Below are 25760 nucleotides of genomic sequence, written 5' to 3'. Positions count from 1 at the left end.
AGATTGTCCTCAATAATTGAATCCACTAATTGACTGATGATTACATTTGTGTTGGCCACACAACAACAGAGCGACGGCCACGCCCCCACGACCATGTGTATAACTCACTCTCTCTGCGTGTGTATACATATCGAATGACTAGCTATTAGAAATTTTAGGTACATTGTGGTAAACTATGTCATTCGATCGATCGATATGCGCCAGTGGTTGACTTTCTCAAGCTGCATTATTTATAAAGCATAATATATCAAATTTTACGAAAGTGAAATACGGAGAAAAAGTAGAAAGAGAAATAACACACACAGTTACAAATTACATACAGAAGTAATACATACGAAACACATACATACACATACAGAACGTAAAACGAGCAAGTCAAAGCGCTAGCTACATATATGTAAAATGATAGAATATTGTTGATTGGGGGTATGCCCTTTGTTGTACTTACCCCATCCAAAGTTTTGATGTTGTGCAGCGCATCCTGGGCCCGCAGAGCCGCCTTGCGCGTATAGTAGGTGACAAAACAGCACCCTGCAAACGAAACAGAACGAAACAATCGATACAAATCGATACAAGAAATAGGCAAGTCGATAACAAAGTTCAACAATCGATAGACAATTGCACAAACATATGATACAAGGACGTCAAAAGTAAACTATTCATTGGGACTGTAAACATTGCACACTTCTCTATAGATCTCTATAGATATCGCGATATACATATATAGTATATATCATGCATGGAACAAACTTTTTGTTTATGTAAATACAATTTAACTTGGGCATGCAACAGCTTTTGTACGCTAAATGTTTGTTGTGTGACGAGAGACGAGCGCATCATGCGAGCCATGCAGAGATAATGATGGAAAGATTGAATATGTAGGTGGTATATATAGAGATATATATGTATATATATAAGTATATACATTTGTAAGCATATACATATGGCGGCTGCTGCCTAAAAGTTTTATGCGCGATATGTCATGATTAAACGGACACCACATATGTGCAGCGAGAATAATAGTCGGCTCTATTACGATTACTAAAGGACAATAGTTGATAAAAATACATATTTGTCTGTATGGACAGATGGTTAGCCTAATAGCTGCTAAAAAAAAACTTTATATATGACACCTAATTTAGTTAGAATACAATACAGTCACGTATATTATACTAACGATATATCGATAACATGCCATGATCAATACAAATATTGAGTATGATAATTCGATCTTTTGAAGTGAGATGATAAAGAAAGATTTTGCCACTTTGAAATTAAAAGCCAACTAATGATAAATCTTTGTATGTTGTATATTTCTACATCAATTTTCAAAAGTCACATAACTGTATTGCATATAAATAGCCAACTATAATTAAACTCTTCCTATATATCCAAAAAACATGTGTAAAGATATAAGACATATGTATGTGTGGTTATCAGATTTAAATTTATCATTTTGAAAAAAAAAATATAAAAAAAAATGGAATAAAACAACAAAAACAACAACACATTAGATATATACTTCTACCATAAAATGTCCAAAAATTTTTTATTAAACTTCCTGAAAGCTGTATAAATCGATAGACGATAGCTTATTTATTAATGGCTTTGCTGCACGCTGCAAGCCTCAACATCTCAGCGTCGCCGGTAATCGCCTTACGCTACCTTCACTTATATTCAATGTGTATTAAGCCCGGCCACAAACAACTCTTATGCTGCCATAAGCCTAATCTGCTCATGTGAAGAAGATGGAGATGCAGAATGAGAAGGAAAAGCAGAAGGAGAGGTGACGGAACCGCAACTATAAGTATATCCGATCATTGAGAGGCAACAGCACGCCTGGCCATAAATATGCGTAATACAATTTCAACTTTTCATAAAAGTTTGCAAGCAAATGCCCAAATTATTCAAATACCCAATAGAATTAATCCAGCTCGATGTGTGTGCGTGCGTGAGTGTGTCCGTGTGTGTGTGTGTGTGTGTGTGGCAATTATGGCCAATTACCATCGAGGCTGGCAGAGAGAGAGAAAGAGTGAGAGAGAAAGGAAAAAAAAAATGCGAGTCAACACCTGTTCTGGAGCGTGGAAGGTGTTAGCCCTAATGTTGGTGTGTGCGCTCGCCATAATCATATTACTTGATGTTAATGTAAGGCCCCGCACCTGGCTTAAAAGGGTGCACCACGGAATTTACGGGCGTTGTTAAAAATCATTGAGAGGGGGCCAAAGAAAGAGAAGGAAAAGGAGTAGGGCTGATATGGAGAGAGGAGAAGAGATGTAGCGAGGAGCAGAGATGGTCTGCCCCTAGGGCCCCGTTCGCCAATTAATCCGCACATTTATATGCGTGCACTCACCTCGGCTAATCGATGTGACCTTATCTCGCAGCACATTCAGCGTGTGGACCCGTCCGAACTGCTCGAAGAGGCGTCGCAATTTGAGCTCATCCCATGTCTTGGGTATCTGACCGACAAACATTTTAATGTTGTCCGCATCCGGCTGATCCTTGGCCAGTTCCGTATCGCCAGCCGTTGTGGTATCCATGGCATCCGTTGCCTCGCATTTAATGGCGGGCAGAGGGTCCGGCTGCTGCGTCTCCGTCTCAACGCTATTCGAGTCGCTGCAAAAGCCACAAAAATAAAGTCATTATAAATCAGGCAATTTTCACACACACACACACACACACACACACACGCACACACATTCATATCTATAGAAGTTGCTGGCCAAAAAAAGTTTGCCCGGTAATTCCATTGAACTTTTATGGCCAACATATTGAACATGGCTAAAACAAAGCTTTGCTTCTACCCACTCGTTCGCTCTCTGTTTGCTAACTTCATTTGCTAATGACAATAAAAAACAACAAGCTGGACAACAATGCTTGGTGAGGCGTGAATGGGAGCTCGATATGTGTGGGCGTATCAAAAGAGAAAGAGAGAGGGATAGAGAGAGAGAGAGAGAGATAGAGATGGCGAAGCTGCGCAGTGCATAAAATACAAATACTAATTGTTATTAGCAAACTAATCTAATCTAAAAAGTTGTAAGCGTTTTTATTTTGTTTCTCTGTGGCTGACCACTACCCGCGCCTTAATGTGTATGTATGTGTGTGTGTGTGTGACTTGTGTGTGCTTGTGTGTGTGCGTTGAATGGACCATTTGTGGCTTCACTTGGTTACTTCACTTCGAGTTTTTGTATGTTTCGCTCCTTCTATATTTTGGGGTTTTATTGGGTGTTGTTGATGGCCACACAAAATTGACTTTTGCTTGATGTCAACAGTAATTACCACAATAACAATACCAACAACAACAACAACACTAACAACAACACAATTAGCCACAACAAGCACACAAACATGCTGCTTTAGCAAATAAGCTCAAGTTGTCAAGCAGTGAAAGCAATAAATTTGAAATCTAATTGGTTTTCATTTTATTGAAGAGAATTCCAAGTGGATTGAATATTTAGGGAAAACCATTCTAATTGGATATCCACAGAAAGGGTTTATTAATAAAATAAGTCAGTTTTAAGATTGAATTTGGTAAAATTATATTAGTTCAAGTTGAGGTTAATGTAAGGCGTTTCATTAAAATTTATAAAAGAAAAGCTTAATATATAAATTAGTTGAGGTTTATTAAATGAAAGTCAAGTCAATGAAAATACAAAAAAATTAAATTATTTATATTAAATATTTGCGTATATTAAAAATGAATTTAAACAATACTTTCTCGTTGCTCAAAATTCTTATATTTCCATTAAAAATTTATAAATATTTGTTCGTAGATCAAATTATTTAATAATTTATTTTATACATAAAATATGTTTTAAATTTATTGTTCATAAATTGTATTTTTATTTGCTTCCATTGATTTATCTATTATAACTTAAGCTTACTAAAGCTCTTAAATTGTATTTTGTGTATATCTGGGAAATTTAAAAGTCTTAAGTCTGCCCTGCCTTTCTCCAGGAACCCTCCGCAACTGCTAAATGAATTAAGCTATTCGCCATTCCGGATATTATCCAATTCAGATGGTATCTAGCTTAATTTTGCTTTCAGGCGCACAGCATTTATGAACCTGGTGCCAGCGGAATTTACGAGCTCAATGAAGCTCTCCAAGGATGTCAGCGGGCACGCCTACTTTCTTATATTTATTGAGCGCGACAATGCCCGAGGGCGGCAAATGACAAAACGAACTTAATCTATTAGAGGCGGAGCGTGTCGCTGCCAAATAGTCTAGTGTCAAGGTGATAAATATTGCCCACAAGTCAAATGCAAAGTAGGCCAATGGGCGGGCCAGGCAGCAGCGGCAGAGGCAGAGGCAGAGGCAGAGGCAGTTTCAGCGCAGCTAACTGGGTATCTAAGCTGGCCCGGCCTGGCAGGCATAAATCAAAATCTGCGCCCAGCACGCAATTTTCTGTTGCCTACTTTTCGGGGCGCGCGCTTTAAATAAAAACGTTCAACGAGCCGGAGGGGCAGGTGGGGCAGGTGGGGCAGGAGAGGGCCTACAGGTGCGCGACAGGTGTCGCTGTTGCCCCGCAGGCAATTATTTCGCATTCAAAGTCGCACTGCCGCCTGGGGAATCCATCAGAGAGTCAGCGGCGCGCAATGGCTGCTCTCAGGGGAGCTGCGATGCGACGAGGGCAACAAGCAACGGCAGCAACTACTCAAGCCGGCAACAGTTGCTGCCTGCTGGCTGCTGGCAGCGACTTGCGTCTTCGGCTCGCTGGTTTTCTTCGCATTACTAATTCAGTTTCATTTAAATGCGCCGCAGCCTAATGAGAAAATTGCCTGCGGCGGGCGCGCACTGGGATTTGCTTGAGCTTAGGCCGGGCAGGTGTTGGATTGCTGTGGCTCGATTAGAGGCTCGGCATTGCGCGGTAAAATGTTTTCTGCTGCAGGCTGCTGCCACATGCGTTGCCATTCAAGTGGATGCGGCGGCTGTTTCTGCTGCTCCTTCTGTGGCTCTTGCTATCTATGCAGCGCCCTTTTTGGACACGCCCACGCCACGTCAATGCTGGCGCCGACAAAGCCGTGACGCGGCATTTAATTTATGATGGCAGTTTGTTATGTCGCGCCTGTCACAACAAAAACAAACAGTTCACGGCGCGAGATAGAGGACGCTAGTGACACAGAGAGACTCGCCGAGACAGCAGGATAACAGCCAAGTGGCTGGAGTGGGCGATTGCAGCAAGGCGCATAAAAATGACCCAACATAAATTTAATATTCTTGCTTTATTATTTAATGGCAGCGCAGCACGCTGTAGCAAAAATGACAACAGAGAAACAGATAGAGAGAGAGCGAGAGAGAGAGACATGAGAGTGAGTGAGAGGGAGTGGCAGTTGCCCATTGGAGGGCTGCAGCTATGCTCTATCTGCATTACAGCTTGTCACGTTGTCTTATCAACCACAACATCTTCATCATCATCATCGTAATCAGCATCATCATCATTATGATCAGAGGCGGTGCAGATAATGCAATGTTTTAATTAGCAGCGGCTGTCAATGATCATTAGCCGTGATGACGCTGCGACCTGCCCCCATTTGCCAATTAATAAACTTAATGCAATGCCAATTATCGTTAGTCAGCAGCGACCAAAGACTCTGCACTCGGCACGTTGTCACTTATTTTAATTGAATCGATTCCATTCGATTCGCTTCGCTCTGTGGGCCACCCGCTCAAAAATGGCTGCCAACCAAATGGGCAGTTCACTTGAGCTGCTGCCACGGCTGCCTCTTGCTTCTGCTCTCCACTATTTTTTTCTCCTGCTTATAATTTCCGGGCAAAGGAACTTGTCGTAATGGGAAATGATGCAGCGGGCCATGGCGTAACAATTTGAAATTCGATAGCGTCGAGGGTTTTGGATATTTCGCAGAAAGGAAATTGAAATTGATATCTATCTAGCTAATATGCAAATTGATAAGAAATTAGCTAAATTATTGAAGTTTCAGAATGCAGTACGCGAAGTGTTGATGTTCCCTGTTACGAAATGGACCAGAGCTGAAGTAAGCGAAGATGCAATTGTTTTTAGCCCGCATCATAATTGGGTAAGAGAAGAGCTCTTAATATTTGATGAATGCTAATGGCACCAGTCGAGAAGTTGTGCATGTTCCATGTGGAACCTTTATAAATATACCGATTCAATACTATATAGATCATGGAAAGGCTCATGGTTTCATTTAGAGCAACGAGAACAACCTTATCAAATCAATCAAACATCAAAAAGAGTGTACTTGACAATTATTAATATTAGAAATTTACTAATTAGAGGCAAGGAACTAGTCAAGCTGTATTCCATAAAATATTTACAGGTAACTATAATTTTTTATTTTTCTTTTAATCACAGACTTTATTTCGTAAATATATTTTTGAAGGATTTTTATAGAATAAAGAGTTATGTAGCTCAATTACCATAGATAAATTATAAACAGACATTTAATAGTTATTAAAGCAAGTCCCACGATAATAGGTCTTGAAGGTGGTGGCGCCTGAGACTTTTTCTAGAGTTTTAGAGGGGAGCTAGCCAAGCCGTAGGCTGCCATGCCTTAACGCCCAACTCGGCCAGTCGGTCGACTCTGTGAATCCAGTCTTTTGAAGATATTTTGATTTTTAATTTTTTGTCATTTCTTGTTTATAGTGTCTATTTTTTAACATCTTCAGGACTGGCTTCATAGCCCTGGTTATCGTGTACTAATTATTTTTATCCCCGCCTTCGCCTAGCTTGATCTTACAGTCAAGAGACCCCAAACTTCAATATATGGAATGGATATACCACTATTGACTATACAATGTTAAAAATGAATAAATAATATATGAATAAGAGTCTGTAAGGATTTCGAGTCCTATACTAAATTCCACGAAATCCAGGCCTAGTCCAATACATTTGAACTGTCATTCCACACTGTAGCTCTACAATGTCCTGCTTTAGCTACATATAATAAAATTCTAGTGTGGTTTCATACAGTTCGCTTCACGCCAACATTAAATATAAATTTCTAAAGCCTACTTTAAAGAACTCGCCGACTAAATAGATAAAGTTCGCGTTACGCCAGGCGAGGAGACCAAAACAAACAAATCATTCGAATGCAATTTGCAGTCATTAGGCGAAAAAAAAGTAAAGTAACGCAACCGAATGGAGGCGGTGCTGGGTAGGCGTGACTCACCAATTTGTGGTGTCGCTGGCGCTCTGGTCGGCTAATGAAGTTCTGGAATTAATGCTGGAATTTAGCAGCGTCGATGTTGCAGTCGCTGATGCTGCTGTTGCTGTTGGTGCAGCTGCGGTTGCAGCAGCTGCCGCTTGCGTTGGCTCTGCTGCTGCTACTGCTGCTGCTATTGCAGTTGGTGTTGCTGCTGCTGCGGCTGGTGGTACGGCAGCGACGGCAGTGGCAGCGGCAGCGGCTGCATTTGCATTGGAATTTATTTGGTTGTGCAAAAGTGTTTCGAACAATGTTGTCGACATGCCGACGCCAACGCCGCCAGCAGTTTTGGTCATTGTCGTTGTTGCTGCTGCTGCTGTTGCTGTTGCTGCTGCTGGTATGCTGCTGCTGGGCCGCAAATATGGATGAAAACTTTTCGCAGCACCTGTAAAAGTTGTTGCCGTCGCAATGGCGCCCGTGGCAGGCGTTAGATTTTCTAAATACTTTACTGGTGGCTGCTGTTGTTGTTGCTGTTGCAAATTGTTATTGCTATTTAAATTGTTAATGTTGTTGCTGCCGTTATAGAGACTGCTGCCATTGGCCATACCATTAGCGACAAGTGCAACAGGTGCTGTTGTTAGCATTGTTGTTGCTGTTGTTGTTGCTGCTGTTGTCGATGTTGTTGTTGCTGTTGCTGTTGCTGTTGTTGTCGCTGTGTCTGTTGCTGTCACAGCAGTTGCCACTGTGCCGCTTGTTGCTGTTGTTGCTGGAATGCCGCTTAGTTTGTCCGTGCGTTGTTTCAAGGATTGCAACATCATTTGTTTTATTTCACCTTTTTATTATTATTGCTTTCCCCCTCTCTCGCTCTCTCTCTCTCACTCTCTCTCTCTCCCGCTCACACACTTTGTAGTTCGGTCTCCCTCTGCAGTTGTTGCTGTCGCTAATTACTTTTAGTGCTGCTGCAACTGTTGCTGTTGCTATTTAGCGATGCTCCCCTTTTAATTTTCTGCGGCTTTTATTTTTATTAAAATTGTATATTATCTCGCATTTAATTGCTCCGCTGGGCGTTTCGTTTATCACAGTTTTATCCCCTACTAAAAACTTATTCACATCTCTCCCACTCTCTTTCGCTTATTTTTTCTACACTTTTTATTTGTTTACTCTGATTTGTTTTTGTTTGCATTAGATCAACACTTTGCACTAGAAACCGTCAGAGTCCACGACGGCTTAGCTGCAACTGTAATTAAATTATAAGAGAGAAAAAAAAGATTAGTTAATTATTGTTGATCGACATGGCAAACATTAATTGTAGCTAACTAGTTATTATAGAGCAGTTAATAAATACAAATTTATACATAGTATGAATAGAAGAAATAAAAGGATTTCCAATTCAAGTTGAGGTTGGAGTCAAAAAACTTCTCAATTTTTACTAATAATAAAAATAAATTGGATGAGCTGTTGACTGATATAATTCAAAAATAAGAATATTTAAAATTTATAATAATATTGATTATGTTTATTTATATTCTGTTTCAAGTTTTGTATGCCGTAAAATTAAGATTTCAGACTCATAAATTTAATTTAAATGCAGATAACAATTACTTTAAATTCTTTTAAAGTTGCATATATTTATTTAATGTTTTCGCAAATTAATTGAAATTAATGGCCTTTAGTTGAACAAAATAATAGGGTGCCATTTATTGACATATTACAAAACAATATTAAAATACTTGCATTAAGTGCGTGTCATAGATAATTTAATTAAAATTTGAGTTAAGCACTTGATGCAAAAAACGAGAAGAGCAACCACATAGTTAAACAAAACTGATGTGATTTTTTATAATTAGATTTTTATTAGTTATTTGGTTGCAGCCACAGTCGAAATGGCAGCCAGATTGAGTCGTCCTTTCGCAGCTGGAGCAGCAGCTGCATAGCTAAGCGCATTTCAATGGACGCATATTGACAGACTGACCGCAGTGGCTGGCCACTTGACTGTCTGCATTGAAGTGCTTGGCTTTGATAAAGCGCCAGCACACACACACACACACACACACATGTCCGTTGTGGAGTGGCATGTAAACTGAACATGTTTGTAGCTGCCGCTAAACAGATAAGCATTTGAGTGCTTCAAAACACAAACACACACAAGCGCACACACACACACACACACACACTACTATATACATATATAGATTTATATACATTTTACCGCTGGCGTTCAGACCATGCGCTCAGCCATTCGCATTATGTTGAAGGCCCCAGCTAATTAGTTAAATTGAAATCAAATTATTTGTTGTCGCACTTGACTGACCACAGGCATGGGCGCCTTAATTAACGCGCTTCACACACACATGCACACACACTGGCATGCTCGGTTCTGGCTTGGCAAGATTACCCTTATTATGCTATGTTTGTGTGCCCCTTGAAAATTTCACAGCCTTTCACATGGCGTATGCGCAACGCCGCAGTTTGCCCAAATCTGGAGCTTAAGCTTTTTGGGGTCTTAAAGCTGGTGCTTCTGAAAATTTCGTCTCGAATTTTTCTATTATTTTTTAATAAATTGCAACGCTCGCATTTTTTCGCGCTTTTCTATTTTCGTGTCTTTTTTTATTGCTTCTTTTTTTTTTTTTTTTTTTTTGTCGTCCGCTTCACTTGGCCAGACGTTGGCAACTGGCGACGTGTCGTGAAACGCTTGTTGCACCCCACCAACAAAAGATTCTCGATGTCGATGTCGATGCTGTTGTTGTTGTTGTTGTTGTTGTTGGGCTGGCAGCTTCGGTTTGCCAGCGGCATTGGGGCTGCCACGTTGCCACACGCTTATCCAGCGTCATCAAACGATGTCGACAACAACGGCGACACCAATGCCTTTTGTATATATATAAATATGTATATGTATATATATATATATGTATATATTGAACATAATAGAGCATGTTAGATGAAGTAACTTTCTAACAGAGCTTGCAACATTTTAGTATAAAACAGTGATTAATAAAAATCAATTAAAAATTTTCTTTTATGCAGAAGTAAGAATATTCAATATGTTTAACAGAATTAGATAACGTAGGACAGTAGATGTATGTATATTTGTTATAAGAAATAATGTGTGTTTCTTCTGATTATAGTCTGACAGTAGAGTAAAAATAATATAAATATAAAAAAAAAGAAAACTTTAAAACTTTATAATAGAAATATATATTAATAAAAATAAACGAATAATAAAATAATATTTAAGTTTAACTTAAAGATCAAAATATTTGTTTTTATGTATAAATATTTTATTGTAAAGCCATTAACAATCATTTGCCTTCCTTGAGTAGAATTTATTCTATTTAGCTTTCTTTGAACAAAGTCAATTAGTCAGAGCATTAGCAATTCGGCGTGTTATGCGTAAAATCTCATTTGTTTGCGCTGCTGCATTATGAGCAGTTAACGTAGCCAGGGTGCTGCTGTTGGAGCTCCTGCAGCTTGAACAGGCAACAAGCGGACGCCCAGCGGTGGCAGCTGTGTCATCCTCCTGGCTGCTGCTGCTGCTGCTGCTGTTGCTGTCACCTTGTAATTTTATTTATCTATTGATTATTGAGTATCTCTTTTCTATTTATTTGCCTTTGTTTGCACACGCAACGTGCTGACAGGCAGGGACGATGAGATACAGAGAGAGAGAGAGAGTGAGAGAGAGAGTCGGCTGCCCCGCACTTGTACTAAATATTGCGTCTGGCATTTTTATTAAAGCTATTAGGGGTAGGGTTTGTTCTACTATAGCTGTCATGTGTGTCTCTATGTGTGTGTGTGTGTCTGTAAATATTTGGTGCCACTGGCTGTTTTTTAATTAACTTTAGTGACAATATTTTGCACAGTTCGTAAGCCTCCCATGCTTGGCCTAATCTGCCCCTGCAGCAGCAGCAGCAGCAACGACAACAACAACAACAACAACAACAGCAACAGCAGCAGCAGAGATAATCAAACTGTGTGCCCAAAGTATGCAAATGTAGGCAAGTGATTCTTAGGCCTGACCCAAATTCCAGTAGCAGCCTCTCTTGCACACACACACACACCCTATTCCCCTCTCCAGCTATAGCTCTGGCAGTCTCTGGGTCTCTGTTTTGTGACAGTGACACTGCCGTTGACATCTCACAACTTGCACTCTATATAAGAATCACATGTCAGCAGACGATGCAAGGCAATATCCATGGGGTGTATGGGCACAACTGCACAGCACTGCACTACACGAGACTACACTGCGCTACGTACACGCGCTTCTGTTTGTGTGTGTGTGCCTTTGGCTTGTGTCAGCTTCATTCACTTGTTGAGCGAGTTTTTCTTATCTTATCTAGTCTGGTTTATGTGTTTGTATAGTGGGTTTTTATTGAGGTTGTTTTCGCTCAATTTATTTCTTTTTTTCGGGGTAACAGGGCACTGGATATATACATATATATATATGTGTATATTTATATATATACAATATGATCCAAAAGCAAACAGCACTCTACCTGCAACTGTAAATTTAGCTAGCTAATCAGCTATTATCTCAGAACATTGAAAACATTTGATCATAACTTTCAGCTGCCTCGAAAATAAGGCAAAGCATCATCGTCTAAATGCGTGTATAACACTGTGTATAATGGATTTTGTGAGTATAATAGGAAGTGCACTAATCGGCAATCGAAACTTTTTCAGCGTATATAACGGTTGATAGCACACAAGTATAACACTCGTATAACAGTATCGAGTAATTAGTTTCTATTCAGCTTGTACGAATCTACTTACATATATAGATTGCCGTAGCTTACGCAAGTATCTTATAGATACAAATGTATCTCGAACAGTTTGGATGCGTTCTCATTAAAATGAAACACAAGTTTTGGCATATGCTACGCACTGGCTTCGCTTCAATATCAAACTGCACAAACGAAAACTTTATGAACACAGAGCGATACAGTTACTCAGAGACGGGCACTTCATCAGAGATTAGATAATGCACTCGCGAGTTTTATGTTCGAGCCGCTCGACTAGGCCAGCGAAAGGCAACTAGCAGGCCGCCCAAAAATCAACTACAAGGTACCCCTTGATTTCATAATTATTTTCACACACTCACATAGGCTCCTCTGTGTGTGTGTGTGTGTGCGTGAGTGTTATCTGTAACTGATAAGAGTGCTTATCGCGTAATTGTTCGCTGATTGTTGTCAGCCCAGGCAGGTAAACTACGATAGCAAGTCGCGCTCTAATCTATCTCTCTCTCTGTCTCTCGCTTTCTCTGTCACTCACTGTCTCTCTCTCTCTATCTTGTGTAAATATTAGCTCTGTCCGCTTGCCTAAATAGGTCTCTCAATATAGTCTTTACTTTATCTCACCCTCCTTCTCTTTCTCTCTCTGTTTCTGCGCTACCGTTGCCTCGTCGAGTTTGACTGTCATTTGTTTATTTTCTCAAGTCTTTATCACTTTTTTTTTTTGCCACAAGCCAAATGCACTTTCTGCTGGGTTAAGTTCGAAATCCCGCAGGTGCAGGTTTCATGTGTTTTATGGCTTATCGCACGCTGACTCAGCGACAGCGACAATGACAACAACTACACAACATAAATACTTCACTTACACACAATATGTATTTATTATTATTATTATTATTATTATTATTTTTTAGTTTGCTGCTTAAATCTATATAGCAATCTGTGATAAGTATTCGCACTGTGGGGCGTCCAAGCGCTTTTTATGGCCATTCACATTTTCTTATCAGCGCGTGACGAAACGACAAGCCGAAACGCCGACACATGGCCAAGAACTGAAATCGAAGTCGAATTCCCACTGCAATTGCGCGGCTCGTAACTCGCGCGTCGATATATCCGTACTATAATGCTCATAAATATAAACTAAACTTATGCACGGTCCGCAATATGTGTGGGAGTTGCTTTATATATACACCACACTCACACTCACACTCACACACACACGCTGAAAGCTACTGTGCTGTGGGCAGGCGGAAAAATAAAATAAAATAAAAAGAGACCAATGGCCAGGCCACGTCGCGTCCTATCCAAAGAATCGATGAGTTTGAAGTGCTCAAAGGAGCAAGGGCGGGGACGGTGGGGCACAGGGCTCGTGTGACCGCACAGCAGTTCACGCGCTGGCCATAACAGACAAGGGTTAGCTTTAGCTCTATATACCTGGATACCCAATCGGTCGTATAAGGCGGAACATAGCCTGCACACACACGCACACACAGGGGCATAAACACACACACACACGCACATTAAGTCTTTGTCTTTGGATATGGCCACACGGTCGTTTCTAGCAGTGCCATCAAATTATAATGCCTCCGACTATTTAGCAGTAAATGTGTGTTACTTTCCATATATAATGGCAGTACCTGCCTTTCCGGACATAATTATATAGAAGACGATCATAACAAATGTAGAAACTATGTGAAAAACGTATATTTAATTATGCATTTCACATAGTCCTGTTATTAGCCTATATATTTGACACTATGTCAATTTGCTATAAATTGTATATATTGTAATTGTATAACAGTTTGTGAGATTTTAGAAATAAATAAGTAAAAATAAGTATAACACCATTTAATATATATTTTGTTTCATTTTTTATTTTCCAACATCATATATAACAGTTTAATGGACGCACGTATGACAGCTTACGAAAACATGAGTCAAATTATATATTTGTAAATGTTATATAATAGATGTAGATCCCTTTTATTCCCTTATCTATTTCAATTTATATAATGTGCTATATTCCCCTAGCTCAGCAGGTAATAACGCTATAAAAAATAAAGTGCATACTTTTATTTGTCTGCTATACATATATACATATCTTACTGTCTCTATGCTCAACTCACTGCACTTGCCGCTAGTTTTAACCCTTTCGAATCGTATCCATGTTTGAGCCACATTTCGATTTTTCCTGCCCTTTTCATTTGCTGTCCGGCAATCAATATTGAATTGGATTTGAGCAATTGTTACAAGCCCAGCTGGGTCACTCAAGGTGAGTCTGTGTGCATGTGTATGTCTGTGTGCTTTGGTGGTAAACGTGTTAGTTAGGCAAAAGAAATTAATAATTTATACGCACGAGCTGCGAGCAAAAGGTGAATTGTGGCCCAAATAGCAATAAATCGACAAAAGATATATTTCTTTTATAGAGCGCTTGATCGAACTTGCCTCAGTAGCTGAGTGTGAGTGTGTGTGTGTATTCAATTACATCTAATTGGCAAAATATTCCAATTGTTTGGCCTGAGCCCAACTGCAAATCTGATGAATCAAACATTTTACTTTAAACTGTTATCTCTCACAGCTGAATTCAGAGTGAATTTTGGATGCTGCTGAAATAATATTATGAGGAATCAAACTGGAGAATCGAAGATGTGGCAGCCACAAAAATGTGGTGTGTGTAACAAAAGCCGAAAACACAGTTTAGTGGTTGAATAGCAGCAGAGCAACCACATGGACAAATGAGACAGCGCACTGACAGCCGACTGCAGGCAGTAGCAACAACAGCAACAACTAATAAAGCTGCCTTGGCATTACAGGTAAACAAAATGAGCAGCTACGGAAGGCAGAGCAAAGCACGCAATGAGAGTGACAGAGAGAGAGTGAGTGGGAGTGAGAGAGCAAAACTAAAACCAAATGCCAGACAAAAGGAAGCACAAATAATATAAATTAAATGTGTGTGCTTGGGCGTGAGTAGTGAGTGAGCCAATATATGTGTATGTGTGTGTGTGTCTGTGTGTATATGGCTGTATGTGTGTTCTTTATGGGTCGAACCCAAAGAAAGCCAAGCTGAGTAATTATTTCCGGCAGAGCGAACAGCAAGTCCACCTTACACAGATTGAGTCCTGCGGTTTGACTGCAACACATGGCCGGACAATTCGGCCCACAGCATAGCGAGCCACTGAGCCACTGAGCCACTGATCCACCCGGCCCCAACCAAACAAAAACGCCCGCCCTCGACTCGGAGGTGAATGTATTCGAAAATCTATCCGGGCAATAATTTCGGTTGACATGCTTGCGGTAATTATTGACCGTAATGACAAAACCCCAAAAACCAGAGAATCAGACCAAACAAATTGCTTTAGTTTTGCACTCTTGACTCGACTCTCACTCTGAGTGTGTGTGTGTGTATATATCTACGTGTGTGCGTTTGTTGTTGTGCCTTTCATTTTAATTGGATTTTGCCAACTGGCACAAAAATAGCATTAGAAAAAAGTGAAGAATTTAATTGATTTGTGCCTGAGTTATAGACGTGCCTGGAAGACGTCCGAAATTTTATGAGCGCCTCGCATAAATTTCAACAGCAATTTTTGTCAACAAAATTAAGGCCATCAAAATTGAATGCGAGATGAGAAATTTCAATCAAGCAGCCCATAAACTAAACATGAACTCTATAAATACATAAGAATATACACATATATATGTGAAGATTTATATATAGAGATATATATCATTTTTGTAGAAAAGTGGGCGATAAATACGTAAAATGAGGGATTCCAGGCATAGGGAGTTGTAGGCAGCAAAACCTCGTTACAAACAGCTTCACTTTTAAGATATACTAAAAATTATAATTAAATAATATTCCTTGCCGCGCAATGCCGGGTACGCATGAATAGCTCATTTATCTATAGCTACCTGTACAGCGCGTATTTGTGTAGTTCGTTTGATATGTGATTTTCGTTTTTCGTGATTTGTCAGCTTTCATAATATACGATCCCACGAACAGTGCCTCCCAAAACATTATCACCAAATCATTTAACTAATATATAGATGCATATGTTATTGAGTGGCGTGGCCCGGTCTGGCCTGGCTAGCACACGCATAACATGTCCAAAAAGCAATTAATAACTTGTCTATAGGCTATTTTCGGACACACCAAATGCCGGCTGTGCTAATTCTGTTTCAATGTCGACTATTTCGACGCAGATGTTGCAGAAAATTCATAAATTATGGCAATTATTCGTTTCAGTTGGAAATGCTTTATTTCTGGAATCTATCAAGTTACTGGATATTGTTTGATGGTACTAGCTGGCTTAAGGAGATGATCATTAATGTCAATGGGGTTGGTTTTAAAGTCAATATTTTATATTTGATATGGTATATAATTTATTTATATATGATAAGTTGATAAGACTTCACGCAGACTCAGAGAAGCTGAAATAGTATGGCTGTAGCTGATATTGATTTCTTTTCTTATTTTTTAGAGCAAACATAGTCGAAAATATGTTCTGAGATCCTTCTTAGATACCCTTATATGTATACTCATTCGCACTCTAAATTCAAGAATCCATTTGAGCTTAAGCTCTTTTATACTGCAAAGTAATACAAAATTCTATTACCTAAATTAATATTTCATAATTAAAGGGTATTCAGTATTCGTCATTCCTCTTGCTTGTATGTTAATATTTACCTTTTGTTTCATAATCCATAAGATGTGCACAAATATTTGTTCTTCAATCAAATTAAAAACGCTCAAGAATATTTCTAAACGCATTTGGTTTGACTACACCCTTATCTAAATACATCCTCAGCTTCAGCTTCATCTGCATCTTTAGTCTCGAGCTCACTTCGAATTCATTTTTAGTGAGTGGCTCACTTGATGGCAATTGGGAATTGGAACTATTATGCGAAAGCTTCCGCAGCACTCGCGACACACAGACGAGTTGAATGATTTCTTTGTATGACAAATTGCTTTATGGGCGTTTGCTTGGTGAAAAGGGGGCGCGGCAGTGAGACGAAGATGTCGACAGAGATGTTGAGGAACTTCTGCGTTCTCTCTCTCTCTTTTTTTTTCTCTGTCTCTCTCTCTCTCGCTCTCTCCTCGCAGTCGCCGTTAATTCACTTGATGGGTGAAGTGCGAGGTCAAATCTTTCAGTTGACACAAAGCGATCGCTCACAGATGCACACGCAAAGAAACAGATACACAGCTATAGATACAGATAGAGCGACGACATTAGTAAATAATATAAATAAACATAGTCGTCTTGATCGCACCGAAACTGCAGCTACTTGAACTGAACTTTATTTCATTTTTTTATTGACTTTATTATGATTATTTTTTTCCACCGATTCTTTTTGGCACTCGCTCAGACTTTTATAGCTGTCTTCCATAATTTTTCACTTAGAATTTTCCGCCATCACATTTATATGCACAGTAAACATTTGTTGTTGTTGGCCATTTTGCACTTTTAGCCAAAATTTTTCGCACTGCAGGCGACATGATTTCCAAAAGCAACGCACTGGGCCGTATTAACTATATACTAGCCAGATATATGTATATATGTATATATATAATATACTAGACACATATATGTACATATGTATTTGCTGAGTACATGCATATGTGGGCGCTGCCCACGATATAAACAAAAACAAGAACAACCACATGAACACGAAACGCGACAACCGGCTAAGATGCAAACGGAGACGCGAACGATGCGCGCACGCGGCTGTCGAGGCAGAGTTTGCTCTTCGCGAGGAGCAGCGCTGACAACGTCCAAGTGAGCACTGAGCCAATCGACTTGACAGTCGGCAGTCCATGGAGCCCATAGAACACAGCGGCAGCAGCAACAACAACAACAATGTTGACGCCAGCGCTGCGAAAAATGATTTTTCCGAATATATCAAATAAATATATAAATATAATAATCACACAAAAAACAAAAAAAGAAAAAGATGGGAAATATATAAATTATATTGCATATCGCTGCTGCCCGTTGAATTTCATTTAGAGACTAATTAATTTTTCAGCTTCTGTGGAGGGGTGGACGCAGGTGGCTGGGGCGGGGGTGCTTGGGCTTGCTGTGGCAAGACGACGACACTTTTGCATGTTGTACATAATTTCAATCAAAACTGAAATTAGCAACAAAATTCAGGCAGCGTTGTTGCTGCTGCTGCGTTGTGCTCAAGTTGTTTGTTGCATTTGCTGCTCTGTTTATTTGCCGACTGAAAGAGGCGTCTGTCGTTATCAATTAATGTCCACAGCGGTGACAGAAGAGCTGTGTAACAAAGAGTCAGGGGGAGGGAGAGAGGTAGAGAGAGAGAGACAGCGGTGCTTGTGCGTGAAAGAGAAAGAGAGAGAATCTCAGCAAGCAATAATATGGAAATTCTTCTTTAATAACAAATCTCTGCTACTCTCTCACTCTCACTCTCTCACCCTCACACTCTCTCGCTAAATTTTGTTTCTTTACTTCATGCCCGCCTCGCTGTCGCATCGCAGCGCCAAAAACAGATGTTTTTCTTTTATTTTTGATGCGTGCTCCCCTCATTTGCTGTGCCGCATTGCGGAGGTGAGTTCTCTAAGTGTTCCCTTGACATTTTGTCAGTCGAATTAAGCGCTCATTAGCTCGACTGCGATCGCGTCTTCCACCCACCTCACTTTTATTGTGGGGTCGCTGCTGCGTGCGACGCTATGCCCAAGCCATGTATGTGCACACACTTATACATACATATATGTATGTAAATACATAAATTTTCTTTTATAAATTGTGTATTTGTTAGGAATCTGAAATGTTTCGCTTGATTTGATAAGCTTATTAAGCTGCTGCTGTGGCAAGTGAAGATTGACTGCTTGACTTCTACAAACTAATTTATTTTAAGTTATGTATATACTATGCTCGAGCATGTCAAACATATATACATATACACGTACATGTGTAGGTGATTAGCAAGGCAATTGGACAAAGGTTTTTGATAGTCAGTTGGTCTTTTATTGGGAATATTCATATACATATCTACGGTATTATATTGTGATACAATCTGTATTCGTAATCTTATAATTATTACTATTCTTTTTTATTATTATTACTATTATTGATAAATTTGTAAAGTAATATTTATAGTCTTAATAAATTATTATAAATTTAGTTCAACCATGTTCGTTGGCTGCATCAGAAAAATACCTAAATTTTCAATAATTATTAGCTAACTGCAGCTTGTACCGTGTGCCCTGTGATCAGTTTTCAGTGTGTATAGAAAAAACTCAAGAAAATGAATCGCTTTTTTTTATAAAAGTTTACAGCTAGAAGCAGCTTTTCTTTTATACCTAAACTGTTTACATACAAAATATTTTCTTTTTCTTGAAAGGCATTAAAGGATAATCGATTCAGGCCGAACGGTTGCTACGAAATGAGGACAAATATAAAGTGAGGCATGCCTGCTCAGCTGATACCCAGTATATAATGATGTGGACTTCCTGAAGACCAAAAAGATTTGCTTCAATTGTAGATTAATCTTGTAATACAAATGTATACAGGGTATATGAGCTACAGACCCTGTCGAGTGGAAAAATCTTACACGTGCCTACTTTTCACTTTCCCGTAGCGTCGCTCATTGCGCTCCCATCCAAAAACAATTTATGATAATCACATGAATCGCAATTGAAAACAAAAGCGCATCAACCACTGTGCGATTGCGTGTGTGTGTGTGTGTGTGTGTGTGTGTGTGTGTGTGCATCACAGGGCTATTATTAACAACACTGTGCAATAACTCAAGTCGAATATTCGTTTTATTTTCCTCTCCTTTGGCTGTTGTCAGGCGATTGTCAATGGCTGGCTGCCCGTGCGGGGCTTGGAGCACAGATCGTAAACCGTTTTAATTGCGACGGGAGAATCAATGCGATTCCGCGGCGACAAAAGAGAGAATTTGCCACTAAATGTGCACTGCATAAAATACTAAATAAATATGCCAAAGGCAGACCGAAGCAGCCAAAAGACGTCAACAAATGGCAAATCTGTTGTCGCGAACCCCTTTCACTGCTGCCCCCTCCGCGCCACTGGTGAACTTGAGCTAAAAATTATCAGCAAAAATGGGCGAGGCACTCGGCGGGGCGGCTGGCTGCACTCCGAGCATAATTTTGCACGTGCTTCGCATAAGTTGAGAGCAGTGGCGAGCTCCATCGAAAAAGTTCTTGGGGTTTGGGCGTTTCGAGATAAAACTTTGCCTGCCACGCCCATTCGAGTTTTCGGGTGCGCTTAAAAATGCGCGACCGCATTCATTAGCGCAAATGGCTTAAATACTTGGCTCGCAAATGTTGTGCGGCAGCTTAAGCAGTAGTTGCTCCGCCCCCAGTACCTCAACCCGCCTACAACTGCAATCGCTTTGGTTTGTTTGTTTGACTTTGAGCTTGGCCCGTTATGCAGCGAAAGGATTAAGTTTTCACAGAGCCCCCGGCAAGCTCACACACACACACGCACACGCAGGCAAAGTTTGAGCAGCAGCCAATACACCGTTTGCCCACACCTTCCCCTCACCTGCCCCGCCCTGCTCAGCCATTCCCTTACCTAACTAAGTAGTTTGCCAATCGTTCGAAGCAGCGAGAAAAGTATTCGCATTTCGCCATAGATTTTCTCTTATCGTTGCGTTCGCATAGTTCTCGCTCTGCGTGGGTGAGTGGGGGCGTGGCCGTGGACATTGCAATGCATTGGTGTGGAGCAGCAGTTGCATTTCTTATAATCGCTGCATACTTTCAGGCACAGGGCGTAAATTCTTTGTGCGCATATTTTGCATTTTCCCCAACAAATTGCCACAAATTATCGCCCAATCCCATCCAATGCATTTACAATTTCACATATTTCGTTGTAGTTTCGCCCAGTTGCGGTCAGCCTGGCGTTGCGTCATTTTCCGTTTGTCTAAGTGGTGCGAGTTGCGAGTGGTGCAATGACCCGTGACCCGAGCCTTCTATTCGACAGAAAATTTCAAGCTTTGATGTGGCCAAATTTCATTAAATAAATTGCATTAAATATTTAGAGTTGATAATGGAAATGTTTAAGCGTTATAATTATGTTGGATTAATCTTAAAATATTTAATTATAAATAATTATTTGGATATATAGCATATATTTGGATATATAATAATATATAATATGCAAGTGTAATATAATTTTGGATCGCGCTGCGTATTTTAATATGTCAGGCATTGCACTTAAAGCATATAGAGTTACATATTTTTTTGTATATATATATTTATATTTATATATCTATATATATTGTAGCTGCAATGGAATCAATATTCTCTCAACTATCTACTATTTCAAGGTCGAGAGTATGGATTGTATACTCACTCAAAATATTTTAAAATATTTCCCAATAATTAAATTAATTGAAAATAAATATACATACATACCTTTATAGAATGTATAACTATTTATAATAAATACAAATATAATGAATTACTATTATACAATGTAATTTTTAAACAAATAACATTTAAATGTTATTTGTAATTTAATCATAATTCATAATTTTTAGCTACGTTAATTCTATTCACAATTATTTCCTTTATCCTTAACATTGCCTGATTTACATTTACCTCTTGCACCTGTGCGTGTTTGAATTATTCCTACCTCAATTTTTATTTTTTTTATTTTGTTGAGCAGCGCTATCAAACAGCTTTCAGGTGTAACAACTCAAATCTCTTTTTCGGTCTCAAATTATGCAATTAAACAGTGCATTTTGGCAAAGTTTCCGTTGATGTCGACGTCGACAGCGACAGCGACAGCGACGTCACGTCGACGCTCAACGCTCACTTAGCAACATGAATAAAATTAAACTCACGGCCGAAGTTTTTCTTTTGGCAGCAGCAGCGGGCGGAACTTGAGCATATTTCAAATACTGAATGAATTTTGCACATATTTCAAACTTAACTTACTTTTCTTTCTTGCCCCTCCTCTATAGCTATATATATGTATATAGTTTTATTCTTTTTTTTTCTGGTTTTCTCTACTCGAAAAGTTTGCCAGCAGCTAGCGAGTAAGAAGCCCCCGTAAGGCAAGTTTTTACCAAACTCTTCTTGATTTTACTTTTAGCTTCAGGCAAAAAAAAAAAAAAAATATATATATATATATATATATATATGTATACATAATGTTATATATGCATGATGTAAATAAATACTAAAATTGTTTATAGCGCTACTTTGGCGCAAAATGTATGTCAAAATTAATTAATTTCCTGATTTATGCGGCGCAAAAGTTTTCAGTTTCAGTTTTCCCACTTTTCGAGTTCGTCTGGTCAAGCTTCTGAATGTTGGTAATATAGGAGGGACCCACGAAAAAAGAAAAAAAAAAACAGACGGAGAGGAAAAATATATAAGTTAAAATATTCAAATAAACAATAGAAGACGTAGATATACGCTCTTCATGTTAAGGAAAATCTATTATATAAAAATATCGTTTTAAGCTAAAAATCAAGAGAGAAAGAGATAAAAACGAAGAGCAAGAAGCACAGCAATCTCACTGCTCTCTCCTCGATTGAACTAAAATAATAATTTATAATATAATAATTCATACTTCATAAATTACAGAAATAAATAAAAGGCAAAGAGAAGTGAAAAACAAATATTAACAAATACAAAATAATAAATATAAATAAATTATTATACATAAATGAACTAAAGAGTTTAAAAATATATATATAATCATAAATACACAAATTGTATTACAAAAAATGAGCTAAATAAATAAATAAAAATTCAAATAAACAATTTCTGAGAAAAAAATCGAGTGCATTTTATATATCAACAACTCGTATATGCACTGTTAGCTCATTAATTATAGGGTATACACGACAGCCTTATAGATAGTGAAAAACTAAACAAGTCACGTCTTTGGGCCATAAAGTAGCCTCAAACTGGACCGCGCTCGGGACCTGCTAACCTCGACAAACTTTTCGTTTAGTTTTGCCAAAGTTCAAGTGCCCAAAAAGTGGACAAGCAGCAGCTGCTGTTGCTGTTGTTGTTGCTGTTGTTGTTGTTGTTGTTGCTGTTGCTTTGTAGGTGTGAACATTTGTTTCAACACCCGCTTTTTTGATTAGTACTTCTGCGAGAACTGGCTTTAACAACTGCCCCGTTCTCGACCCGTTTCCATTTCCATTTCCCTGCGGCCTGCTCTTTTATCTTGATTGGCAAAGTTGCCGAGCTGAGCTGCTCGTCGGTGGGGCTGTTGCTGCAGCGTGGGCTGTAGGTGGTTGGGTTGGGTTGGGTGGTGCCACACTCGACTTTTTGGCCCGAAATCCTTTGGCTGCTTATCGTTTTTGCATTCATTTGTTTTCAATTGTAATTAATCTTGCAAAGTTCCCTTTTGACATTTTGTGGCTGAATGTGCCCAGAACTCCGAGCTCTGGCCGTGGCTTTTGTTTTCTATCAAGTTGTCGCCTCAGAAAGTTGGCCAAAACTTGTTGGTTGCCAGCTCCCTTTACCACCTAACTCGAGTCCGCCTCTTCTCTTCCTTCAACTCTTCCTCTTCGTGTTCCTCTATTTTATGTCGCTAGCTGGCAACGCCAGCGTGTTACTGTCACAATTAAAATAAAGTTTGGCGCACTAATTGAAAAGTGTCAAGTGTAATTTCTTTAAATTTGGCCAAAGACTTTGGCGTCAGCAAATTGTTTGACTTTTTACTCAGCCAGCGGATCAGTTGTGGTACAGCTCGTTGGCTGGCGGTTGGTGGTGCTGCTCGGTGCTGATGTTTGGAAAAGCTCTCAGCACTAATGGCCATTCTCATTAATTGTGCGATGACCATTGTTTCCATTCGAGCTTCAGACTGAATGAAAAACTTTAATTCATTTTATTAGTTTAAAGTTTTGATTTTGGAAGACGTGCAGCTTATTAGGCTTTTGTGTGAAGTATACTCCATGAAACAATAATGAAGAATAAGCGAATTTAAGATAATCGTCCAAATCGTTGATTTACAGGCACGGCTTACCGCTATTAGTGTACTCAATGTCTACAAATAAATTTGTTTTAATCACATTTTGAGAAAAATGTACAGAGCAGTCGAGTGCGTCGGTTCTTCGAGGAGTTCGTGAATGAGCAGACCGATCGGATTTAGTTTTTGGACTATGTACTCACTTACTGCGTCTCATAACGCGAACGTCTATCGTATCGCTCTCTAATCGATATTCGTTAAAAGATCAACTCAAAGTGCTCAGTGAAAAGAACTGAATGCTCTTCTTTAGATCTAGAGCGATTAAATATGTTTTTTCTTTCGTCTTTTTTCGGGAAGAGAGCGGAATGAAATGGTCAAGCTTTGCATTACAAGCGTCAACCAGCCATCCCTAAATGAGACGATATATCAACATCGATGCTGCCAAGGAAATCCTTAATTTAAAATCAACTAGCCATCCATGAAACCCTTTTAAACCGAAATCTGATAGCTCTAAAATAAAAAAATAAAAAATAAAATAATAATAATAATTAAAGAAAATAAAATAGAATAAAAATAAAGTCCAGCATAAAATTCTGTAAACTTTGAGAAACCAAAACTCTTTTCATATAAATATTTATATGTATTCTTTCAATTGGTTACTTCAACTTTTTGCAGCGCTAAACTGAATATTATAATAACTTTAAGATAGCTTTGGAAATATCCGAAAGTTCGGCTCAGGCAATTAAGCAAATGCAGCGAATGGGTTTCTTGCAGTTTCAGGCAGTCGAGCTGTCGAGCTGGGAATGAAAATGGCATTGAGAGCCCGAACTGTAAGAGAACTGGGAGTCAGACGCATAAAATGCAAACATAAAAGCCAACTGTGAATGCAAGTTGCAATGCAAAGAAAGCGGCAACTGTGACAATGTAAACAACATAGCGGAAGAGCGAGTGGAGTGGGCCAGCGAAGGGTAACTTGGCTAAAAGTGCATACAAAATTGCCAAGCAGCAAACAAAAGAAGCAGCAGCAGCAGCTGCAGCTGCAACAACCCCCAAAACCCAAAAAAGAAAAGCCCCAGCTAGAGTCAGCGCAGCCCAAAATGGTAATGGTCTTTCAATGGGAATTGGATGGGGGCAGTGGGCGAGGGCTGGTAAGTTAATGCGAAAATCTTGTTGTAATGGCTGCAAAAGGCAGAGGCAGGGGAAGCTGCGGGGGAGCTGGCAGGTGGCGGGGGCAACAGGCAATGCCATGATGCATAAAAGTCTATTGTTTTTGGATCATAATTCTCTTGTAAGCTGTGCAGCATCAAATGAGAGCTAGCGACGGTAGGCAGGAGGCAAGTGCCAGGCGGTGGATGCAGGAAATGAACGTCATTAATTTTGCCATTTTGCATTTGCATTGAAATGGCATTTCGATAGGGTTAAGATTGCGCTAGCAGCAGCAGGAGCAGCAGGAGCAGCAGCGGCGCCGGACTCCTCTCAGCTGCTGGGCGCGATTGGCGCGACGTGACTTAATTTGGATTTCTCACAACTAAATATTTGTTTCCAGCTGCTGGGCAGGGACAGCAGCCCAGCTCAGAGCGGGCTAGCATTTATCAAATATGACCAAGAGACCGAGAGAGGCAGAGAGAGAGAGAGAGACGGGGCAGTTGATAACGTCACACGCTGAATTGCGGCACGTCGTAGTGGGCCAGACACCAAATGTTCAAAGTGTTGAAAAAGCGGCTCAGCAACTAACACGTACGCAGCAGCGTCTAAAGGCGCACACTAACACACAACTAACACTAAAGAGAGGCGGGGCGAGGCGGGGCGAGGCGAGGCGAGGCGAGGGATGAGTGAATGCCACTGCGCCCAGGCAAAAATCAAAGCTAAGCGCTTTCAATTGGATTTATGCGTTTGCTATGTGAGAACCTCGACGCCAAAGCGAAAGCCAAAGCCGAGGCCAAAGCCACGGCCTGCACAGCTGGCTAATGTCTCTATAGACAGCTCTCAATTCACATAT

At 39.7% G+C, this 25760-nt stretch overlaps 1 protein-coding gene across 5 annotated transcripts in view; it reads right to left on the bottom strand.

Moving 5' to 3' along the window:
* Positions 1-17396, bottom strand: part of LOC6577532 (CUGBP Elav-like family member 2) — a 68012-nt gene extending 50616 nt beyond the window's left edge. For 2 of the 5 annotated variants that reach the window (XM_032728678.2, XM_015165725.3), the window contains exons 1-4: positions 11890-12142; positions 7150-8359; positions 2351-2613; positions 449-531 (exon numbers count right to left, since the gene is read on the bottom strand). In XM_032728678.2, coding sequence (XP_032584569.1) covers positions 449-531; positions 2351-2613; positions 7150-7940 — 1137 coding nt within the window. In that variant the 5' untranslated portion in view covers positions 7941-8359; positions 11890-12142. Of the gene's footprint in view, positions 1-448; positions 532-2350; positions 2614-7149; positions 8360-11889; positions 12147-16530 lie in introns of those variants that run through there. The other 3 variants (XM_044008531.1, XM_032728679.2, XM_032728683.2) reach the window with 3 other exon arrangements.
* Between the last annotated feature and the right edge of the window lie 8364 nt (positions 17397-25760).

Source organism: Drosophila mojavensis, unplaced genomic scaffold, assembly GCF_018153725.1.
Source record: "Drosophila mojavensis isolate 15081-1352.22 unplaced genomic scaffold, ASM1815372v1 contig_36, whole genome shotgun sequence".
Lineage (NCBI taxonomy): Eukaryota > Metazoa > Arthropoda > Insecta > Diptera > Drosophilidae > Drosophila > Drosophila mojavensis.
The sequence above is the reverse complement of the archived record's forward strand: the minus strand, read 5'-3'. Positions and strand labels throughout refer to the sequence as shown.